At 41.4% G+C, this 18,419-nt stretch overlaps 1 protein-coding gene across 2 annotated transcripts in view; it reads right to left on the bottom strand.

The window, feature by feature from the left end:
- The window catches only part of TBC1D9 (TBC1 domain family member 9), a 116,700-nt gene that overhangs the window by 39,453 nt on the left and 58,828 nt on the right, over positions 1-18,419 (bottom strand). For both annotated transcript variants that reach the window (XM_023252784.2, XM_023252785.2), the window contains exons 3-6: positions 13,488-13,606; positions 7,196-7,424; positions 6,505-6,766; positions 4,512-4,719 (exon numbers count right to left, since the gene is read on the bottom strand). In XM_023252784.2, the coding sequence (XP_023108552.2) occupies positions 4,512-4,719; positions 6,505-6,766; positions 7,196-7,424; positions 13,488-13,606 (818 nt within the window). The remainder of the gene's footprint in view (positions 1-4,511; positions 4,720-6,504; positions 6,767-7,195; positions 7,425-13,487; positions 13,607-18,419) is intronic.

The raw sequence follows: 18,419 nt of genomic DNA, 5'->3' as shown, positions 1-18,419 counted from the left end.
AGGTTCAACTGGAACTTCTTTATCAACATTTTCATGTTAAATACATTCTCCCCAAAGCAGAACTTTAAAATCTTTTCCCCCCGTCAAGGCTAAGAAACCTGCTGCAGTTGCCTGAAAAGCGGCACCACCCCAAGTGCAAAATGGGTACCGCTCCAGGGAGGGAAAACTGCAGAACCTGACTTCTACTCTCAGATTTTATAAGTACATATAGTTGGATATATACTTATATATTTTAAAGGAATCCCAAGATACATGGAGTTGCACATAAAAGTGTTTTTTTTTTCCTAATGCAAAAAACCTGCAGAAATGGGAAAAACAATTCCTTTACCAGGAGAAGGATTTTCCCATGGCACTTAAAACATGTTAAATAATACCTATTTTTAAAAGACCTATAAAAACTCCTTTTCTCATAAATTTTTTTCTGATTCTTTGGGTCACCAGATGTCTCAGACTAAATGACACATGCCAAGGGAAATAAAGGTTCAAGTTCCATACCTAAAACCTAGATAGCCATGTGAATCTTGATGAGGTCAAAGTGGAAAGACCTTTAGCTAGATGAACACAGAAACAACCAGGAAGCTCCCACATAAAACATATGAATACTCACATGCACTACAAAATATTTTTTGCTGACAAATGATTTCTGGTAGAATCCTATCCCATAAGCTTTGTGACAAAGGAAAGGGTAACAGCTACATTTTAGTATTCTAGTTTAATGAGACACGTTTGTCTTACCAATTGGGTTATAAAATAGACTGGAATTTAATCAAAGCTTCATGTTTAATATATACTATTTGCAAGGTAATTTATACTTAAAAAAAGGGAGACTCCATCTAATGAGGAACCTAATTGGTTCACTCTACCTTCCTGCTTTGCTGCCTCAGTCATTTCTTCAAAATCTGTAGTAACATGATTCCATGATTCTGTGTCGATTTGGTCTACCTTAAGTCTATATGTCAAATATATGTTAACAATATTCAGTCAATATTTTGGCTTATTTTTAAAAAATCAAATGGAACAATAATTCCTAGTTTATACAATCCTAAAAGTTTCCATTTCAAGCAGGATGTAATGTTCCCATGGAGACTGCTGCTCATAGATCAGCTTAACTCAGTTCTGTCTGCTCAGACAGACCCCATGTACGGGGTAGAGGGTGGAGGGTAGGGGGCCCACGCCATCATTTTTCTGTCATTAAGGTTACCTAAAGGTAGTAAAAATTACGTTAAGTTCTTTGCTTCTCCCACTAGTCGGGATTGGGGTCTATCATTATTCTATCTTGGAGATTCATCAGGTTAAGGGGAAGGTCACTGATGTTTCATTGAGCTAGTTCTTTAAAGTTGCATCCACCAACCACAACGTGCTTTATTCCTCAATGCTACGCCCACTGTCCCTCCTCCTCTGATGTACCCTGAAATATAACTGAAGTATCTCTGCTCCATCAGCTGATAGGGAAAACAAGCAAGCAGAAGATGGGCTGAGAATATCAATCCCCATTCTCTCAGGTGCCCTGAACTCTCACTATTGTACTGTATATTGCACCGAAGGGTAAACAGAGCCAGCTGGAGGTGGTGAACAGGAGAGCGGACATATCGACAGCAGCTTATGACCTCCTCCACTGCATCCTCCTCTGGATAAACAGAGCGATGACTCCCTCAGATTCACAACTACACATCCTTAATCCTGGAATGGGTTTCTTTCTTGAAGAAAGAACCTGCTGGTGCAGGTAACTTGCTTGTAGGTAGTACTTGAGGAAGAAAATTAAGTTTAATGACAGTCTATGGCCAAGAAGGTACATTTACTGGGAAATGTTATGAAATCCATTCCAGGGCCAAGTGTCAGTACTTGTTGAATTATCTGTCTCAGAACTGCCCCCACAACATATCCTGGCCTCAAAAAGTGTTATAATACCAGTTAGCTCATATTATTAGGAGAACTAGATTTGACAACTGCCTAACATTTTGCATTCTTTTTGATCCACCAATTCAGCTTTTAGGAATTTATAATTCATACTTTAAGGAAAATTATACAAATGATTGGGAGACAATGAAAACAATACAAGGGTCCAGCCACAGGGAACTGAGCAAATAAGCTTTATATATACATTTAATGGAATAATATGCAGTTGTTAAAAATTACACTGTAAAAGAATATTTAATAATATGGGGAAAAGTTTAATATATACTCAGTATTAAGGGAAATAGGTAAAAAATAAAAATTCCCTATGTTTTATGTTTTAATAATATAAATGACATATACACCCCAAAGTACAGAAAAAGCCTGGGAAGCCATACAGCAGATTAACAGTGGCTATCTTTGACGGATGGAACTAAGGGTGAATTTTGTTTTCTTTTTGTATATACTTTCACAAATTTTCTGTGATAATAGTGAATTATTCTTTTTTAAAATGTTTTTTGGTTATTTTTTTGTTACTGTTTTTATTTGTTTTTGAGAGAGAGAGAGAGAGAGAGAGAGAGCAAGCACGGGAGGGGCAGAGAGAGAGGGAGACACAGAATCCGAAGCAGGCTCCAGGTTCTGAGCTGTCAGCACAGAGCCCGATGTGGGGCTCGAACTCACAGACCGGGAGATCATGACTTGAGCCGAAGTCAAACACTTAACTGACTGAGCCACCCAGGCATCCCATGAATTATTCTTAAAACAAGAAGAAAAAAAAAACCCAGAAAATAAATCTGCTTACATAATTTTTTTTTTTTTTTTTTTTTTTTTTAAGAAAAGAAGGCAGAGGGAAACTTGAATCCTTTACTCTAGGGAATCTCAACAAAGGGTGAATCTTAAACCTTATTTTATTTTTTTCAACGTTTATTTATTTTTGGGACAGAGCAAGACAGAGCATGAACGGGGGAGGGGCAGAGAGAGAGGGAGACACAGAATCGGAAACCGGCTCCAGCCTCTGAGCCATCAGCCCCGAGCCTGACACGGGGCTCGAACTCCCGGACCGCGAGATCGTGACCTGGCTGAAGTCGGACGCTTAACCGACTGCGCCACCCAGGCGCCCCAAGGGGTGAATCTTAATTATATAATCAAAGCTTCTAACCACCTTAACTTCTAGAAAAGCAACAGGGTGTGTTGAAGTTGTTACCAGGACAACTTTAAGACTGTAAGACTTCCAGCCTCCAACATCCTAACATGGAGTTCCTTCTTAACTCCAAACCTCCTGGCAAGATTTCCATACAAGTACCGGAACAATCTACCTCCGTAAAGACATGACAGGACCCACCTCTTCCCCAGATACAGTAAGAATGTGTAGAGAGTAAGAATGCACAATGCCTTCATTGTGCATGAGGACCAGCCTGGGACTTTATTAAAATACAGATTCCTAAACCTGCAGAGATTCAGATGTAGGGCGGGTTCAGGAATCTGCCTCTGTGGCCAGCAACTGCGGAGATTCTACTGCGGGCAATTGACAGATCAGAAGTGAACACTTGGCTTTCTGATTCACAATCTAGACAATCTAGACTGTTTCCTTGTGACCAAGCTGCTCTCAGGCTGTGAGCAGGTTGTAGTAAATACATTTCGTTCCTATATCTGATGCTTTGACATCCTGGGCCTTGCTAGCCCTGGGAGGACCATCTTCCCAGAGTTAGCAAGCTCCAAGGGATAATAAAAGACTCACCTGTAAGCAGGTCATTCCTGTGCAAACCAACCATCCAGAGCCCACACTTCCCACCCACCTCCTTTACTTAATTCAGCTCTCACACTCAAGGTCACTATCCCTGTCCTCATCACTGGGGGGCCAGACACCAGATAACTAGGGACAACCCCTATGCCCCACAGCCTGCTGAGATTATTCCGACTAGACTAGTAAACCGGTTTACTCTGCCTTGCCTGTCTCTTCCCATGGAAATAACAGCAAAGGCTTTTTTTTTTTTAAGTTTATTTATTTTGACAGAGAGAGAGAGAAAGAGAGAGAGAAAGAGTGAGAGCAGGGGAGGGGCAGAGAGAAAGTGAGAGTGGAGGCAAGGCAGAGAGAGAGAGGGAAAGAGAGAATCCCAAGGAGGCTCCACACTGTCAGTGCAGACCCCAATGCAGGGCTCTAATTCATGAATCTTGAGATCATGACCTGAAGCCAAAGTTGGACACTTCACCGATAGGGCCACCCAGGCACCCTACAAGAAAGGCTCTTGCCCACATTTTCACGGCTCCCTCTGCCTGCGGACCAAGTGTGTGCTTCCCAATGTGCCCCCATGGCCTCTCCTAGAGGGACTGTGAGTCCAACAAGCCATCTGATGGGTCTGGCCTCGTCACACCTGAATAATAATAGTGCAATCTCCATGTTAAAACTCTAGGCTGCCTTTTCTAGGAAGAAAAGCTCTTACAGGTCACTGAGAGCAATGACAACACACAAAAGGGTGTGGCAGGTGCCACCAAAGACTTATGAGCATTCACCTATGGTTAAAAGCCAATGAAATGCTGGTAAAAACAACATTCCTGGTTCACACGGAAGAGTATTACAAATGCAGCTCCTCAGAGCTCCATTTCCCGCTGACACCTACCTCACGGAGTGGGATGATGAGGCTACACAGGTTCTCCTCCTTGCTGGTAAAGCAGATGTAATTTGTGGACACAAACATCTGCCCCAAAATGTGCATTTTGTTGAACGGAGTCCAGAGGGTGCAGTCTGTGTGGCCGTCTAGTTTTTCGTCTTTCGGCAGTCGGAAAAGTGCACGGTATCTCTCACTCTTTGCCCTGGCATCAAGATCGCTGGAAGGCAGGAACAGTGTCACCTCACCCAAGAGCAAGGTTTCCGTTCCTTCTCAAGGACGTGTCAGTGGACGTTCCCCAGCCCATCTCTCCGCCCCTCGATCTCGCCAGACGTATCCCTACCTTCTTGGCTTTCTACTGGAGCTAACTCCAACCTATGACTCAAAAGTGTAATATAACTACTTTGTATTATTTAGGTCCCTTGTGTAGTCGTTTTACAATCAATATCTATAAATGTTCAAGGATCTTAGGAAAACTAGGCCTGGATAGGAAATCCATTCTTTTTCCAAAGGAATACACTAATGTCTAACAAGATTATTCCATTTGTATTTATCCAGAGCCACTTTCTGGGCTTTACCTTTTAAGAAAGACCTAATGAGAATGCAAACCAGCCTCATGAATCTGCTGGCTATCACTGTCTGTCCTAAAAAGACAACAAAATTGCCTGAGACACAGGAACAACCCATCTCTCCGACAACCAGAGTTTCCAACCTCAGCTTGGTCCTCTTTGACTACAATCTTTTTTCCTTTTTCCTGCTCATCATGTCGGTCGGTGGTTCAAACCTCTCCTGTCAAACTTCTATGCCGCCTCAACCTCTGGGTGGTGGAGTTTCTGGCTTCACACAGCAAAGAGGAGCTCCCCTCCTCCCATGCCCTCCCCTCCTCCCTTCTACTTGCAAATTACCTCCATCCTCACCTATTCTTACTTCCTTTCCATTTCAGAGGGAGAGGCATCTGCACACACAAGCATCTTTTTCCAGGCCCTTTCAGATGTCACTATTAAAATAACTGGTTTTCTTACAGCTGTAGCTCTGTGCTCCCTCCTTCCCTGCAGCTACCCTCACCACAAACTCATCCCAGGCTATCCTATATTCAAATCTTTTACGTTCTATCAGAGCAACCCCCTCCTTTCCCATTGCATTTCTTGAAAAAGCAAGTCTCTACTTGCCTAATTCCCGCTCCTTGCCTTCCATCTGCTATTCAATCCACCACAGTAACACCATTCACCCACAACCACTCCACTGAAACACGTTTCAAATCACCAGGCATCTTAATTGCAGTGATCTCTTGTCAGGACCCAATTGCCAGCTATATGCCAGCGATTTCCAATTCCATATGTGTTACTGGACCAATCTCCAATGTGATGCTCTGCAGGCAACTCAACATGATCAAAACCGAGCTCTCCCATCCCTTAGACATGCTCTCCTCTCTCATTCCCCATCTCGGTCCAGGACAATTCCATGCATACACTCACACTTGAGAGCACCGACTTTTTCCTTGCCTTCTCTCTAGCCCCACTCCCCCATCCAGACTTCCAGGCTTCTCTGCAGCCTCTCCTCATCCCATGACCTGCCACTTTCCAGATATTAATGGACTCACTTCCCTCTATGCTCTTCCCTTTGTGATTCCTGCATCAGGTTATTCCCTCTGCCTGAAATATCCATCCTACTAAATCTACATAGGCAACTTCTACTACCTCCTGAGAGTCCACTCCAAGCAGCCTCCATTGAGGGCCTTTTCCACCACCCTGCCCCATCTCCCGGTGCGTGTGCCCATGGCTCACTGCCCACAGGACCGGAAGAGTTCCCGTCACTTTGTGCCAAAGCTGGCCGTCTGCCTCACTCACTGAACTGTGACTGCTTCAGACAGTCTCTTTCAGTTCTGTATCGATACCCAGAAAAGTCTTGAGAACCCTTGAAGTGGTTAAGAAAAGGCTAAATTTCATAAAAGAATGTAAGGGTTTCTTTTTTCTAAAGCGTGTAAGACTCTGTCTCTGTCACCTACCGTTTTAGAGCCGACACTTTTTTAGGAGACTTCTTTTTCAGTTTGGGCAGGGATCTATCTTGTTCAAATCCCTCGTTGTCTAAAAGTTGCCTCATGGCTATGTTGGCGAGCTGCTCCATTAACTTGAAAGTCTCATTGATGTTGAGAAATACAGAGAAGAAATGTTCGCTGGACCTCGTGCTCACTTTGATCACATCAGGGAGAAGCAGCGTGGCATTCTTCTCAAGCTGTGTGATGTCCACCCACCGGATTACCAGCTTGGCTGAGCACAGGGAACAAGGCTGGTCAACACCTGGCTCCTTCAAAGCCCCTGAGGATCCTTCAGCCTCACAACCCAACCCCCAATCTCGGTGCACTCCTTTTCTTTGAGCTTGCATGCCCGTATTTAATACTATTTTGTTTGCTTAAGAGACAAACTCAAACCACATAAATTCTGAGTTCATAATCATTATGGATTTAAGTTCACGTCAACTGCATTAACTATAACTTTGGTGAATCTTTATTACTTAATAACCATTTTTGTTTACAAGTATTAGACAAAAATAATTGACTTCACTTGTTAAATAGTTAAAACAGTGTTGACCCAGTCATAACTACAGACCTATTTTTGGCACTTTGATGTGGTTTATGAGTTCAGGGTGAACCTCAGCAGACTCTCCCAAGCTTCCCCCTGAAACTCTAGACAACTCACCTTCCCTTCCCATAAGGAAAGAGTAAAAGCAAAGGTGGTTAATACTGAGGTACATCCAACCCTGACGGGGGACCTTCCCCTTCCAGTAGCTACAAGAATAATAGTTGACGAGCTTCTCTTCCTCGGGCATCCCAAACAGCCTGTGGAATTTCACGATGGCTTCTTTAAACTTCTCCGTGTCATCATCTTCCTTCACATCATTGATCTTGTTATATTCTGCAATGATGCCCTAAGCGAGGATAAAACAAAGCATGCAGCCAGTATTAATACGACTGGGGCTGCTTTTTTCTGTATGCTATAGATATTGGAGAGGAAAGAAGAGAACAATTTCTAATGCTAGAATTTTCTTTAAAATTGATCAATTATTTTCGAAGGCAACCCCCAAATTCTAAGCCAGTTACCAAGGAGCATCTGCATACTAAAAGATTTTGAAATGACAATATAGATCTGCGTATCTGTTTGTTGGTGCTAATCATGTTATTAAGTTCACTTAGGATGAAGCCCATTGAAGCCCATAGTTTTATTTTCCAAATGTGAAGATGTAAAGATTTTGCAAGTTCTACTGCTTTTCCTAGTTCACCATGATAGAGCCATCCCAAAGGTCAAGCTCTACTTTTCTCAAAGCTACTTCTACATGGAAAGAATAGAGATGGTTGGCTTTGATGGAGACTAGGGAAGATCCATTTTGAACTAAAGCTATTTTGGGGGTGAGCGGGCTTTGGTAGCATGCTCTATTAGGGAACTTGAGACAACCATGAGGTGGCATGAGGGCACTGAACCTCTGGGTGGGAAGAAGTAGTCAGTTCAGAAGAAGGATGGAAAAACCTTTCCCAATTGGCAAATACACCTACAGCTTGTGTGACATTTCAAGTTATCAGTGCCTTTAGAGGGGGATCGAAAAATTTTTTTTTTAATTTTTTTTTTCAACGTTTATTTATTTTTGGGACAGAGACAGAGCATGAACGGGGGAGGGGCAGAGAGAGAGGGAGACACAGAATCGGAAACAGGCTCCAGGCTCTGAGCCATCAGCCCAGAGCCTGACGCGGGGCTCGAACTCACGGACCGTGAGATCGTGACCTGGCTGAAGTCGGACGTTTAACCGACTGCGCCACCCAGGCGCCCCGAAAATTTTTATATAAGAAATAAACGAATAAATAAATAAAAGTGACTGAATGGGAACCCACTAATAACTAGTAGCAGTCAGGTTCCCAGGCAATCCTGATGGCCAACAGACTGAGAGTAAGCTTGGAGACCCTCAAGTGGGCTAATACTTGCTCTTTCCTGGACCACTTAGCAGGGCTTGGACCTAAAGTCAGAATAAGGAGACTATTAGAAGGAAGTGATGTATAACAAACCAAATGATACCCTTTTTTTGAGTGGAAAAATATTCAAACTACATTATCCAAGATCTACTAAATACCACACTTTTAGAATGCTCATCTAAATTTATGAGATAATTTATGAGGCTACTGAATTGAGAAACAATACTCTGGAACACTCCAGGGCCTAATACACTAATGTCAACAGACCAAGCCTTGCCAAGTAATTTCAAGAGTAAAGGTAATAGTCCCTATTAAGGTTCAACTCCCAACTTCCCCACCTTTAAGAAAAGAGAGGATCCAGAATGAAGAACCTCTCCTTAGTCTGCTATAATTTTTTAGCCAGGTGGACTGGATGATGGAACAAAGGGATGGAATATCTCCTTCCTTTATTTTTTTAATTTATTAAAAAAAATTTTTTTTAACGTTTATTTATTTTTGAGAAAGACAGAGACAGAATGCGAGTGGGTTAGGGGCAGAGAGAGAGGGAGATACAGAATCCGAAGCAGGCTCCAGGCTCTGAGCTGTCAGCACAGAGCCTGACGCAGGGCTTGAACTTACGAGCTGTGAGATCATGACCTGAGCCAAAGTCGGATGCTCAACCGACTGAGCCACCCAGGCGCCCCTCTCCTTCTTTTATGTTCTACAGGCTCTACATAACATACAATTGGTTGCCTTGATTCCAGGCAACAGCTCCACATATAATCCAAATACTTGGGAGGTCCAATATAAATTTAAATATGCGAAGGACACTGATAGAGAATTCACAAAAAGGAAAATTAACTTAGCAAACATAAAAAAAAGTCCAACCTCATAACCAATCAAAGACAGAAAATTAAAACAAGACCTGTTAACTTTGAAAACCATTTAAACAACCAGATTGTTGAAAAGTAAGCAAATTACACAGGGATTCCAATACACTGATAATCTCTAGTAAGGTCCATTAAAAATGTGTATACTAACTCAGTAACCAACATTTTGTAATCTATCCCAAAGGAAAGAAAAACTATAAGAAACCTTATATGAACACAAGTGTTCACTGCATTATATTACTGTTTGTGTCTGTTCCCCTTGGCCTAGAAGCTAGGGAGACTTCTAGAAAGAGAGGAATTGTAAGGTCAATAGTGGGCTGATATGCCATTATTAAAACAACAACTAAAAATTATATAACGATACCAGTCAAGGAAACAAAGACATGATACAAAACTGTATAGTACGGTAAGACTACTATTATGATAAAATGCACTCCAGAAATCTAGAAAGAAATACACTCTATGGGTTTGGATTATGGCTGCCTCTGTAGTTAATTATTATATTTATAATTTATAAAAGTTAATTAAATCTCAAAATAAATAAATTTGTTGGTTCCCTTCATTACTGGACAACTGGGAATGCTTAAACCATTCATTTGCACATGAATGACATTCTTTCACACATAATTGCATTAATAGCAATTCCTTCTTCATAATTGGTTTCAGGGGAATTAAATGTGACATTTTGGGTGTAATAAAAACAGTGAGAAGAACAGCTATTTGACATAATTGGTTCTTGTTTTATTTTTTGTTTTTCACGTTTGTTTTTGTTTTCCTCCTGGCTATTGTCACTTCTAAGTTTCAGTTTCCTCCTATAGGTCTTTATTTGTGTCTATCATCCAAAGACATGCCATCTGAGGGAGGACTAGGAAATGGTCACGGAGAACCTCAGTAGTGCCTCCTGGATGGGAAAGAGGCCTCACGCCCTTTCCGGCACCAGTCGCTGCCCCCTATGACGCGGTCAAATGAGGAAACTCACACTCTCTCCATTTATATTACTTCCCAGAAGGTCAGTATGTGACTCAGAAATGAAATGAAGAAGTTATAAAATCAGATGGGTTTTATCAGTAACACAACTCTCCATTACTCAGGAACCCCTTTTTTGTTTGGAAGCTCTCACCTCCTCCCAGCTTCAAACTGAACCTTTCTAATGTCCTCCTTATTCTCATTTTTACCCTCTTCATTACGTGTCTAGTCTCTTTAATTACAACAGAGTAGAAATGAACTGAAATCAGCCGTCTTGAAGCAGTGATAAATATCCATCTTGAGGGGCAAAGGGAGGGAGAAAGGGAGAGGGTGATGAGTTGTATGTGTTTTTGTGCTACTTAGCCCTCTCTAATTTTATGTGGTCCAGGTAAAATTCAGTTCTCTCCTTCCACAACATTAGACCCTAAACAGCAATGAAATTCCACTTCTTTTTCAGATTATGAAATTACTACTCGCTCATGTAAAAGTTTAGTGAAGGAGAAGAAATCAAACAGAAATTGACCATTCTGTGGAATTTTAATGAGAAGCAAACTATCAGGTCACTTCCTAGAATTCTTCCTTAATCTGGGTATAAAGAAAGGCTTTCTAACTACGACTAAAAATCTGGAAAGAATTTCTAATCTTGACTTAATAAAACATTTAAGCGTCCCATGGCAAAAACTATCATGAGCAAAGTCAAAAGACAAATGACAAATTCAGAGAAAATATTACCGACAAAAGGCTAATGGCTTTTATATAAAAGAACTTTTAAAAATTAAAGAAAAATAAGACCAAAGTCCCATAGAAAAATAGGCAAAAGACACCAGCAGACAATCTATAGCTATATAAAAATGGCCATTAAATACCTGAGATGTTCAACTTCACTTATAAGTGAGGTAAATACAAATTAAAACAACACTAAAATATTTTTCTCCCATCAGATTGACAAAAACTCAAAAGCTTGATAATCTACCTGTGGGTGGATTATCCTGTGGGGAAACAGGCATTCCCCTACAAGCCAATGGGAATGTAAAAGGTGACAATTTCTGTAGCGGGGGGAGGGGGCATTTGGTAATATTCAGCATTTTCTACATGCATTTTCTATTCTACCAGTTTATCTTAAAGATACATCCCTACAATACAAAAATACACATGCATATATACATACATGTTTATTACTATATGCATGAAGTATAATTCATGCATATACTGTATATTTGTGTGTATGTGTGTATATGTAGACAGATAAGTATAATTATAAAATATCGTAAACCACTTAAATGTTCAAGCATAAGAGAGTGCTACGGTACTTACACACATAATATGCACCTATTAAAAAGAATTAGGCACTAAATGCAACATGGGAACCTGGATTGGATCATGGAATAAAAAAGGACATGAAATGACAAAACTGGTAAAATCCAAATTAAGCCTTTAGTTAGCAATATTGCATTAATGTTCATTTCTTAGTTTTGATAAATATACTATGGTTATAGAAGATATTAATATTAATGGAAGCTGAGTGGTAGGGTCTATGGGAATTCTCTGTCCTGTCTTTACAGTTCTTCTGTAAATCTAAAAATTAATAATATTTCAACATAAAAACCAAACTATCAAAATGTTTTTTAAATAACAAATAATCACACACCACATGTGGATACTCTCTATGAACTGATATGAGGTGTTACCCAAGAGTTACTGACTGAAAAGAGCAAATGCAGAGGAGCATATATACATGAAGGCTTATGTGTAAGAATTAAAGAGAAATTAAAAAACAAAACAAAACATATACCAGCCTCTTTTCACAAAAAGAAACACAGGAAGCATAGGCCCGATAACAATGAGGTTGGTTAATTGCAAGGGGTTGGGGAGAACAGGATAGCAAGACTGCAGAAGGGAGTAACATTTTGAGGAATTTAAACTTTCGGAAGTATGTTAAAATTTTATGCATGCAAAAAATAATATTAAACTATGTGGGAAAGGAGATAGGGCCTGAAACTGAAAGCAAACGGAAACAAATGGCTGATTCCAGGACTGGGACGGAGAAAGTGCAGAGGAGTCTAGGACATCCTGCTATAGCAGAAGTAAAGAAGTGCTCAAAAAGCAACAGGGACATGTCACAAGGACAAAGGAGGCAATATGTAGGTGTTTCCTCTAGCTAAACCTGGGATAGTGTGGGTACCAAAATAATTAAGCCCAGTAATGAAACATTAACAACCGAAAAACAGGAATCCATGAGTCGATACCAAAACAAATAGCTAAATAAATGACGAGAGAGCCCTTGCTTATAGTAGAATAGCATTCTTATAGAGAATGCTGGAGTTGGAAAATTATCAGTTTGTAAAAACATCACAGCAAAGATTGGTTCAGACAAAAAAAATCGTCAAGGGATGATTCCTCACTAAATCATGGGGAAATTTTGATAAGGAATAGGATATTTGTGTAGCCTTAAAATATTTTCCTACAGAAAAGTTCAAATTGTTTATTATTTGAAGAGGCAAAATTAGTAACTCTACAGTGGAGAAACTGGGTAGGTAACACCTGGCTGGGGTTATATCGCCCAGCAAGGGGAGATGGGTATCATGTGTCCCCAGAACTGATACTCTTAAAAGCACATAAGATCACTTATAAAGTGTTCCACCTGGGAATACATAATCAGAATCAAATCATAGGAAATATCTGACAAAACCCGAAATGAAAAACATCCCATTAAAAAAACCAGAACTTATACTTAAAATCATGAATGTCATAAAAGACAGAGAAAGGCTATAGAAATGTTCAGATTGAAGAAGACAACAGACGAAAACCAACTCAACAGCTTCCTAAACTAGATCTTGTGCTGGACTGAAAAGAAAAAAATGTTGTACATTGGGTCAATTAACAAAATTGGAATATGTGCCAAATATTAAGGTATGATGTGAATGTTAAATTTATTGTGGGTGATAACTGCAGTGTTGTTATTCAATAGAACATTCTTAGAAATACACAGTGAGGTATTTGGAGGAAATTCCTCTCAAATAGAAAGTAAATGAGCACTCACATGATAATGTAGCTGGGTATAATGTTAACAACAGGAGAATATGCAGATGGTCTACAGGTATGGCTTTACACAATTCTTATTTTTACAACTTTTCCGTAAGTTTGAAATTATTTCCAATTAAAAGTTAAAACTAAACAAAACAGACAACCCACTACCTGTATTTTTCCTCTCACAAATGTGGTGATATCATTCTCGTTTTCAAAGATGGAGAGTGTCTGCAGCAGATTCTGCTCAAGCCATTCCCAGTGTTCGGTGATTTCTTTTCTGGAACCACCTGTACGAATGTAAAGATGATAACAGAATTTTCGGAATTTAAAAAATATGTAAACGGGCTCAATTCATCAATATGCAATGTCACTAAAGGAGACAACTGCATTTAACTGCTTTCTCCTCTTCAGAGGAGACGCAGAGGACAAGTAGCGATGTGAAAACCCAAGAGTAAGCACTGTGTTATAGTCAAGTCTGACCAGGTGAGTTCAGACACTTTTCGCACACTGTTTCCACGTAGAAGGTAGCAGCATCTCTCCCGTTCACTTTTATGGATTGGGACTTGAGCACTATCTTCCATTTTTCTCCCTCCTAGAACCTGCACTTCACAGAGTGACGTAGATCTTGCCAGGAGACTAGGTTACTTTTGTTAAGCTGCAATAATGAGAGCTTTGGTATGCCACTGGAGGTCTGATGTAACCACCTCCCATAATGGGCAAAAATTATCCCCACTCACTTCAATTATGAATGAGATGTGAAAATGGACTATCGCTAGGGAACAGCCGCCTGGCTCTCACGGGCACAGCTGCCTTGAAATGTAATGGGATGAGGTCATCCTCACAGCCTCCGACCAAGTCTCTACACTCGGGTAGGGAATAAGAAGCATAAGTCACCTCGCCCGGCAACCTCCACATTTAAACAGTCCTAGCCTGTAGCCTATGTAACGGGCACTTCTCTGCTCACAACTGCAGGGCATAACACAGAGGCCGTCAGGATGTGGCTGTAAAGCCACTGGACTAAATCCCCTCCCCTTTTATTCTTGCCCTGGGATTGTTAACGATCTTGCAGAAAAACAATGTTTTATAAATCATTCATATGCCATATATGTAAATCGTATGCACTGCTCATTCCAGAATTAAGGAATGATTCTGTGACTCCACTGATCCAACCTCCTGGCATCTCTTTCAATTTCCAAGCTTCCTTTTATGTGATTTCTTAACAGTGTCTTCCCTCTTTATTCTCTGTCACCAGTAACTCAAGGTATCTCAGAATCTCATTCTGACTCCTGACAAGGAAGGGAGACACGAATGCGCCTACAGTGATACCAGAACTGTAGGAGGAAAACTAAAATCTCTTTGAGAATGAGGTAGGTTTGAGAGGTTTCAGACCCACTATTTAAGGAGAGGCAAAACAAAACAAAACCCAAGTTCATTTTCTTTTAAACACCAAAACTGCCTTCACAGAATGCTGACGTAGAGGGTGAAAAGCAGATTTCTTAGTGGAGAGGCAGTCCTGTGAAAACATGAGAGAACAGATTATAGCTCCCTGTGGGCATTTTCCCTGGCTCACTCGTTTGGGGTCATAGTCAACCACATGCGAGGGCAATTGATGATTCTGTACTATGTCGTTATGGCGAGAGCTAGAACTCAGAACACCTGGGCCCCCCTCCCTCTGCCACTAGCCGGTTGGATCACTTTAGACAGTCCGTTTAATCTGTGAAATGGAGACGAATGAACAACAGCAACAAAAAACACAACAAACGCTTACCGATTTCAGGGCAATGCTGTAAAAATCCCAAAGAATAATGTCCACAGACATACTTTGGAAAGGAGGAAATATTTTTTCAGATGCAAAGAAGAATGCCCATTTGGAATATTTAGGGAATGGGTTATTCTATAGTTTACCAGAGAGCTTTAAAACATTTTTGATTTCAGGGGAGCCTGGATGGCTCAGTCAAGCGTCCGACTTCAGCTCAGGTCATGATCTCACGGTTCATGAGTTCGAGCCCTGCATCCAGCTCTCTGCTGACAGCTTGGAGCCTGGAGCCTGCTTTGGATTCTGTGTCTTCCTCTCTCCCTGCCCCTCCCCTGCTTGTGCTCTCTCTCTCTCTCTCTCTCTCTCTCTCTCTCTCTCTCTCAAAAATACATCTCAAAGAAGAACATTTGAGACTTTAAAATTCTAAATAGTCATTAGATAATTTTCTAAAATATACTGTGTTCTTCCTTGTCTGTAAACAGGTTACTAGCATCACCAGCTATAACTGGCTGTGATATACAGAGAGAGCCCAGTAAATGCCTGCCATGAGCCCTCCACCCTGGCCATCTGTGCTGGTTTGCACTGTCAGATGTATGCACCTTAGGACGGCGTCAGTCCTGGAGGCCCACGAGTCTGCTGAGGTCCTGCAGACCCATTGGGCACAGTTCCCAGCGTCTGTCTGATCTTGCCTCTCTTCTGCCCCTGCCTCTGTCGACTGCAGATATGCCTTCCACAGGCAGGTTTCCATGTGGTCTGGCTGTTGACTCGTATCTCACCATGCTCTGCCTTTGACCAAGTAGCCACATCAGATACTTGACTTTAGACGCCCTGTTAGACTGGCTGTGGAACCCAACCTCAGTTCAACCCCACCAATCCTCAGTTATCCTGGATAGAGAAGTCCATCAGCTATAAGACCTAGGACAGAACAGGTATGCCTTCAGCTTCATACATGCTGCCTTCAAAGTGTTCTTTGTGTACATATTCCTGTAAGTACACCCATACACCCACCCCATTCCCAACACACACACGGTAAAGATGGCGTACGCATGCATGCACTCATTCAACACACATTCACTCATGCTTCCAACTCTCATGGATATAATACGAAAACATTATGGCCGATTCTCATCTACCAATAACCATCTGACCGCTCCTGTATTCGTGTTCAGATTTACAATCTACGGCCATACCACCCTGAATGCGCCTGCTCTCATGTGAAGTTCAGATTTACTATACACATTGTTTCCCCACCTATTGCCTTCTCTGCTGTCCCAAGACCTCCTGTTCTCCATCCCGTTGTCCCACCCAACATGTCCATAACTTATACCTTCTACCACCTAACGCCATTTGCACCACTGGCTCTTCTCTACACTTCTTGCTGCTCAGGATGTGAATCCCCACATTTCTATCTTCAGTTACCATCACTGCCCTCCCCACTGCTGCTGCTTGTGCTATTTCTGTCCCGCTCTCCATCTCCTGTTGTTTCTCCCACACTTCTCAGTGACACATGAAAAGGCTGGCCTTCTAGAATGAGCCGCTCACTGAGGAGCTGACGCCGCACATCTCAACATCTTTAGGTCTTGCAGCTCTTTCAGCTTACTCAGTGCCGTGGGCCTGCTTCTGTACTACCAAACAGGTTCTGGAGGTTTCTTCTGGCTACATCTACATCTAAGACTCCAAAGTTCCAGAAGACGGAGCTCTAGATAAGAAAGAACCTTGTGTACCATTATATGAAACCATCATCACCATACACTAGTGGAGAAAAGAAAGTCTCATGTATTAGTGGAGAAAAGAAAGCCATCAGCCAATGGTAGTTTCAGGAATTAACTATGGATACTTATCTGTACCCAACGGATACTTTCCAGGGTGAGTAATGAAATACACCTTTTTACATTTACTGCTTACTAGGCAAAAGCACCATATTCTCTGAACGCTTTGCTAAATTCACAAAGGGTAAATGAAGACAGGGGTTCAGGGCTCCATGTTCTACAGTCTAAAAGTATGACAACACCTATAAAGCAGAGCCTGATTTCCTGACCCAGCAGACAAAACAGATTCTGAAGATGCCAGTCTCATAAAAAGTATTTCTGAAATCAGGTGTCCATTTCTGTCCACTTCTCACTCCAGAACAAAGAGTCCACGTTACATCTCAGAGATCACAGAGAAAATGCCCTGCCAACAGTTTGGGAACAACTGTCCCTCTGGCGGACCACTCTTTAGGAAGGAGCGAAACTCCAACAACACCATCTTGCAATCCTAAATGTTCCTTAGAAATAGCTCTTTCGTTTCTCAAGAAACTAAATACAAGGGCTGCAATATTTAAGATGTTGGGACTTTTCTTTTGTTATTTTTTAAGGTGAGATGACACGAAGCTCTTGTGCCATGACTGTGAATAGGGACAGATCTATTTACCCAGCAGTTTGAGCAGAATGTGCTGGACGCTCAGAATAAGAAAGGAAGGGCTTGGCTGTCGATTTTCTGGAAAAGGCTTCATTTACAGAGATACAGCAAGAAAAACAAGCTGACCTGACTGTGCATTCAGCTGGAACAACAAAGAAAGCCGGTGTCGAGAATGAGAACCCTTCAGGAAATCCAAGTTAACCCAAGTTAAATCATTCTGCAGTAATAAAAACTACATTGACACTTGATGGGCTTAAGGTTACCGAGAAATTAATTTTGGAAAAGTGGGAATCTTTATCATTCAGAGTAGAGTTTTGTTTATGTTTTGTTTTGTTTTGTTTTTAAGAATACTAGTCACAGGCCCTGTGCATATACCTGGGCAAAATGTAAACATTATTTAAGATGATGAAAAATACAAAATCATCCTAGCCTAAACTCTCATCTAGCTTTAAATGTATCTTATGGGGCGCCTGGGTGGCACAGTCGGTTAAGCGTCCGACTTCAGCCAGGTCACGATCTCGCGGTCCGTGAGTTCGAGCCCCGCGTCAGTCTCTGGGCTGATGGCTCAGAGCCTGGAGCCTGTTTCCGATTCTGTGTCTCCCTCTCTCTCTGCCCCTCCCCCGTTCATGCTCTGTCTCTCTCTGTCCCCCCAAAAAATAAATAAACGTTGAAAAAAAAATGTATCTTAAAGCACATAAAGACTACTGGAAATAAAAAGGAAAAAGCATTAAGAGGGACCCACAAATGGATTCTATCAGATCTGGCCTCTGAGGATTAAGAACAAAGGCTAAGGCCCTACGGATAGATATCCAGCAGACATATCCTTGTGATGCAAAACCTATGTTTAAGTGCAGTAAGTACGACTGAGGTTGGATTATCTGGAATAATAAGAAGCCTGGTTATCGGGGAGCCAAAACCACATCACGGAGCAGAACACAGACTTT

The sequence above is a fragment of the Felis catus genome, chromosome B1, assembly GCF_018350175.1.
Source record: "Felis catus isolate Fca126 chromosome B1, F.catus_Fca126_mat1.0, whole genome shotgun sequence".
NCBI classification, from domain to species: Eukaryota; Metazoa; Chordata; class Mammalia; order Carnivora; family Felidae; genus Felis; species Felis catus.
Note: the sequence above shows the minus strand (reverse complement) of the source record. Positions and strands in the feature narration are given on the sequence as shown.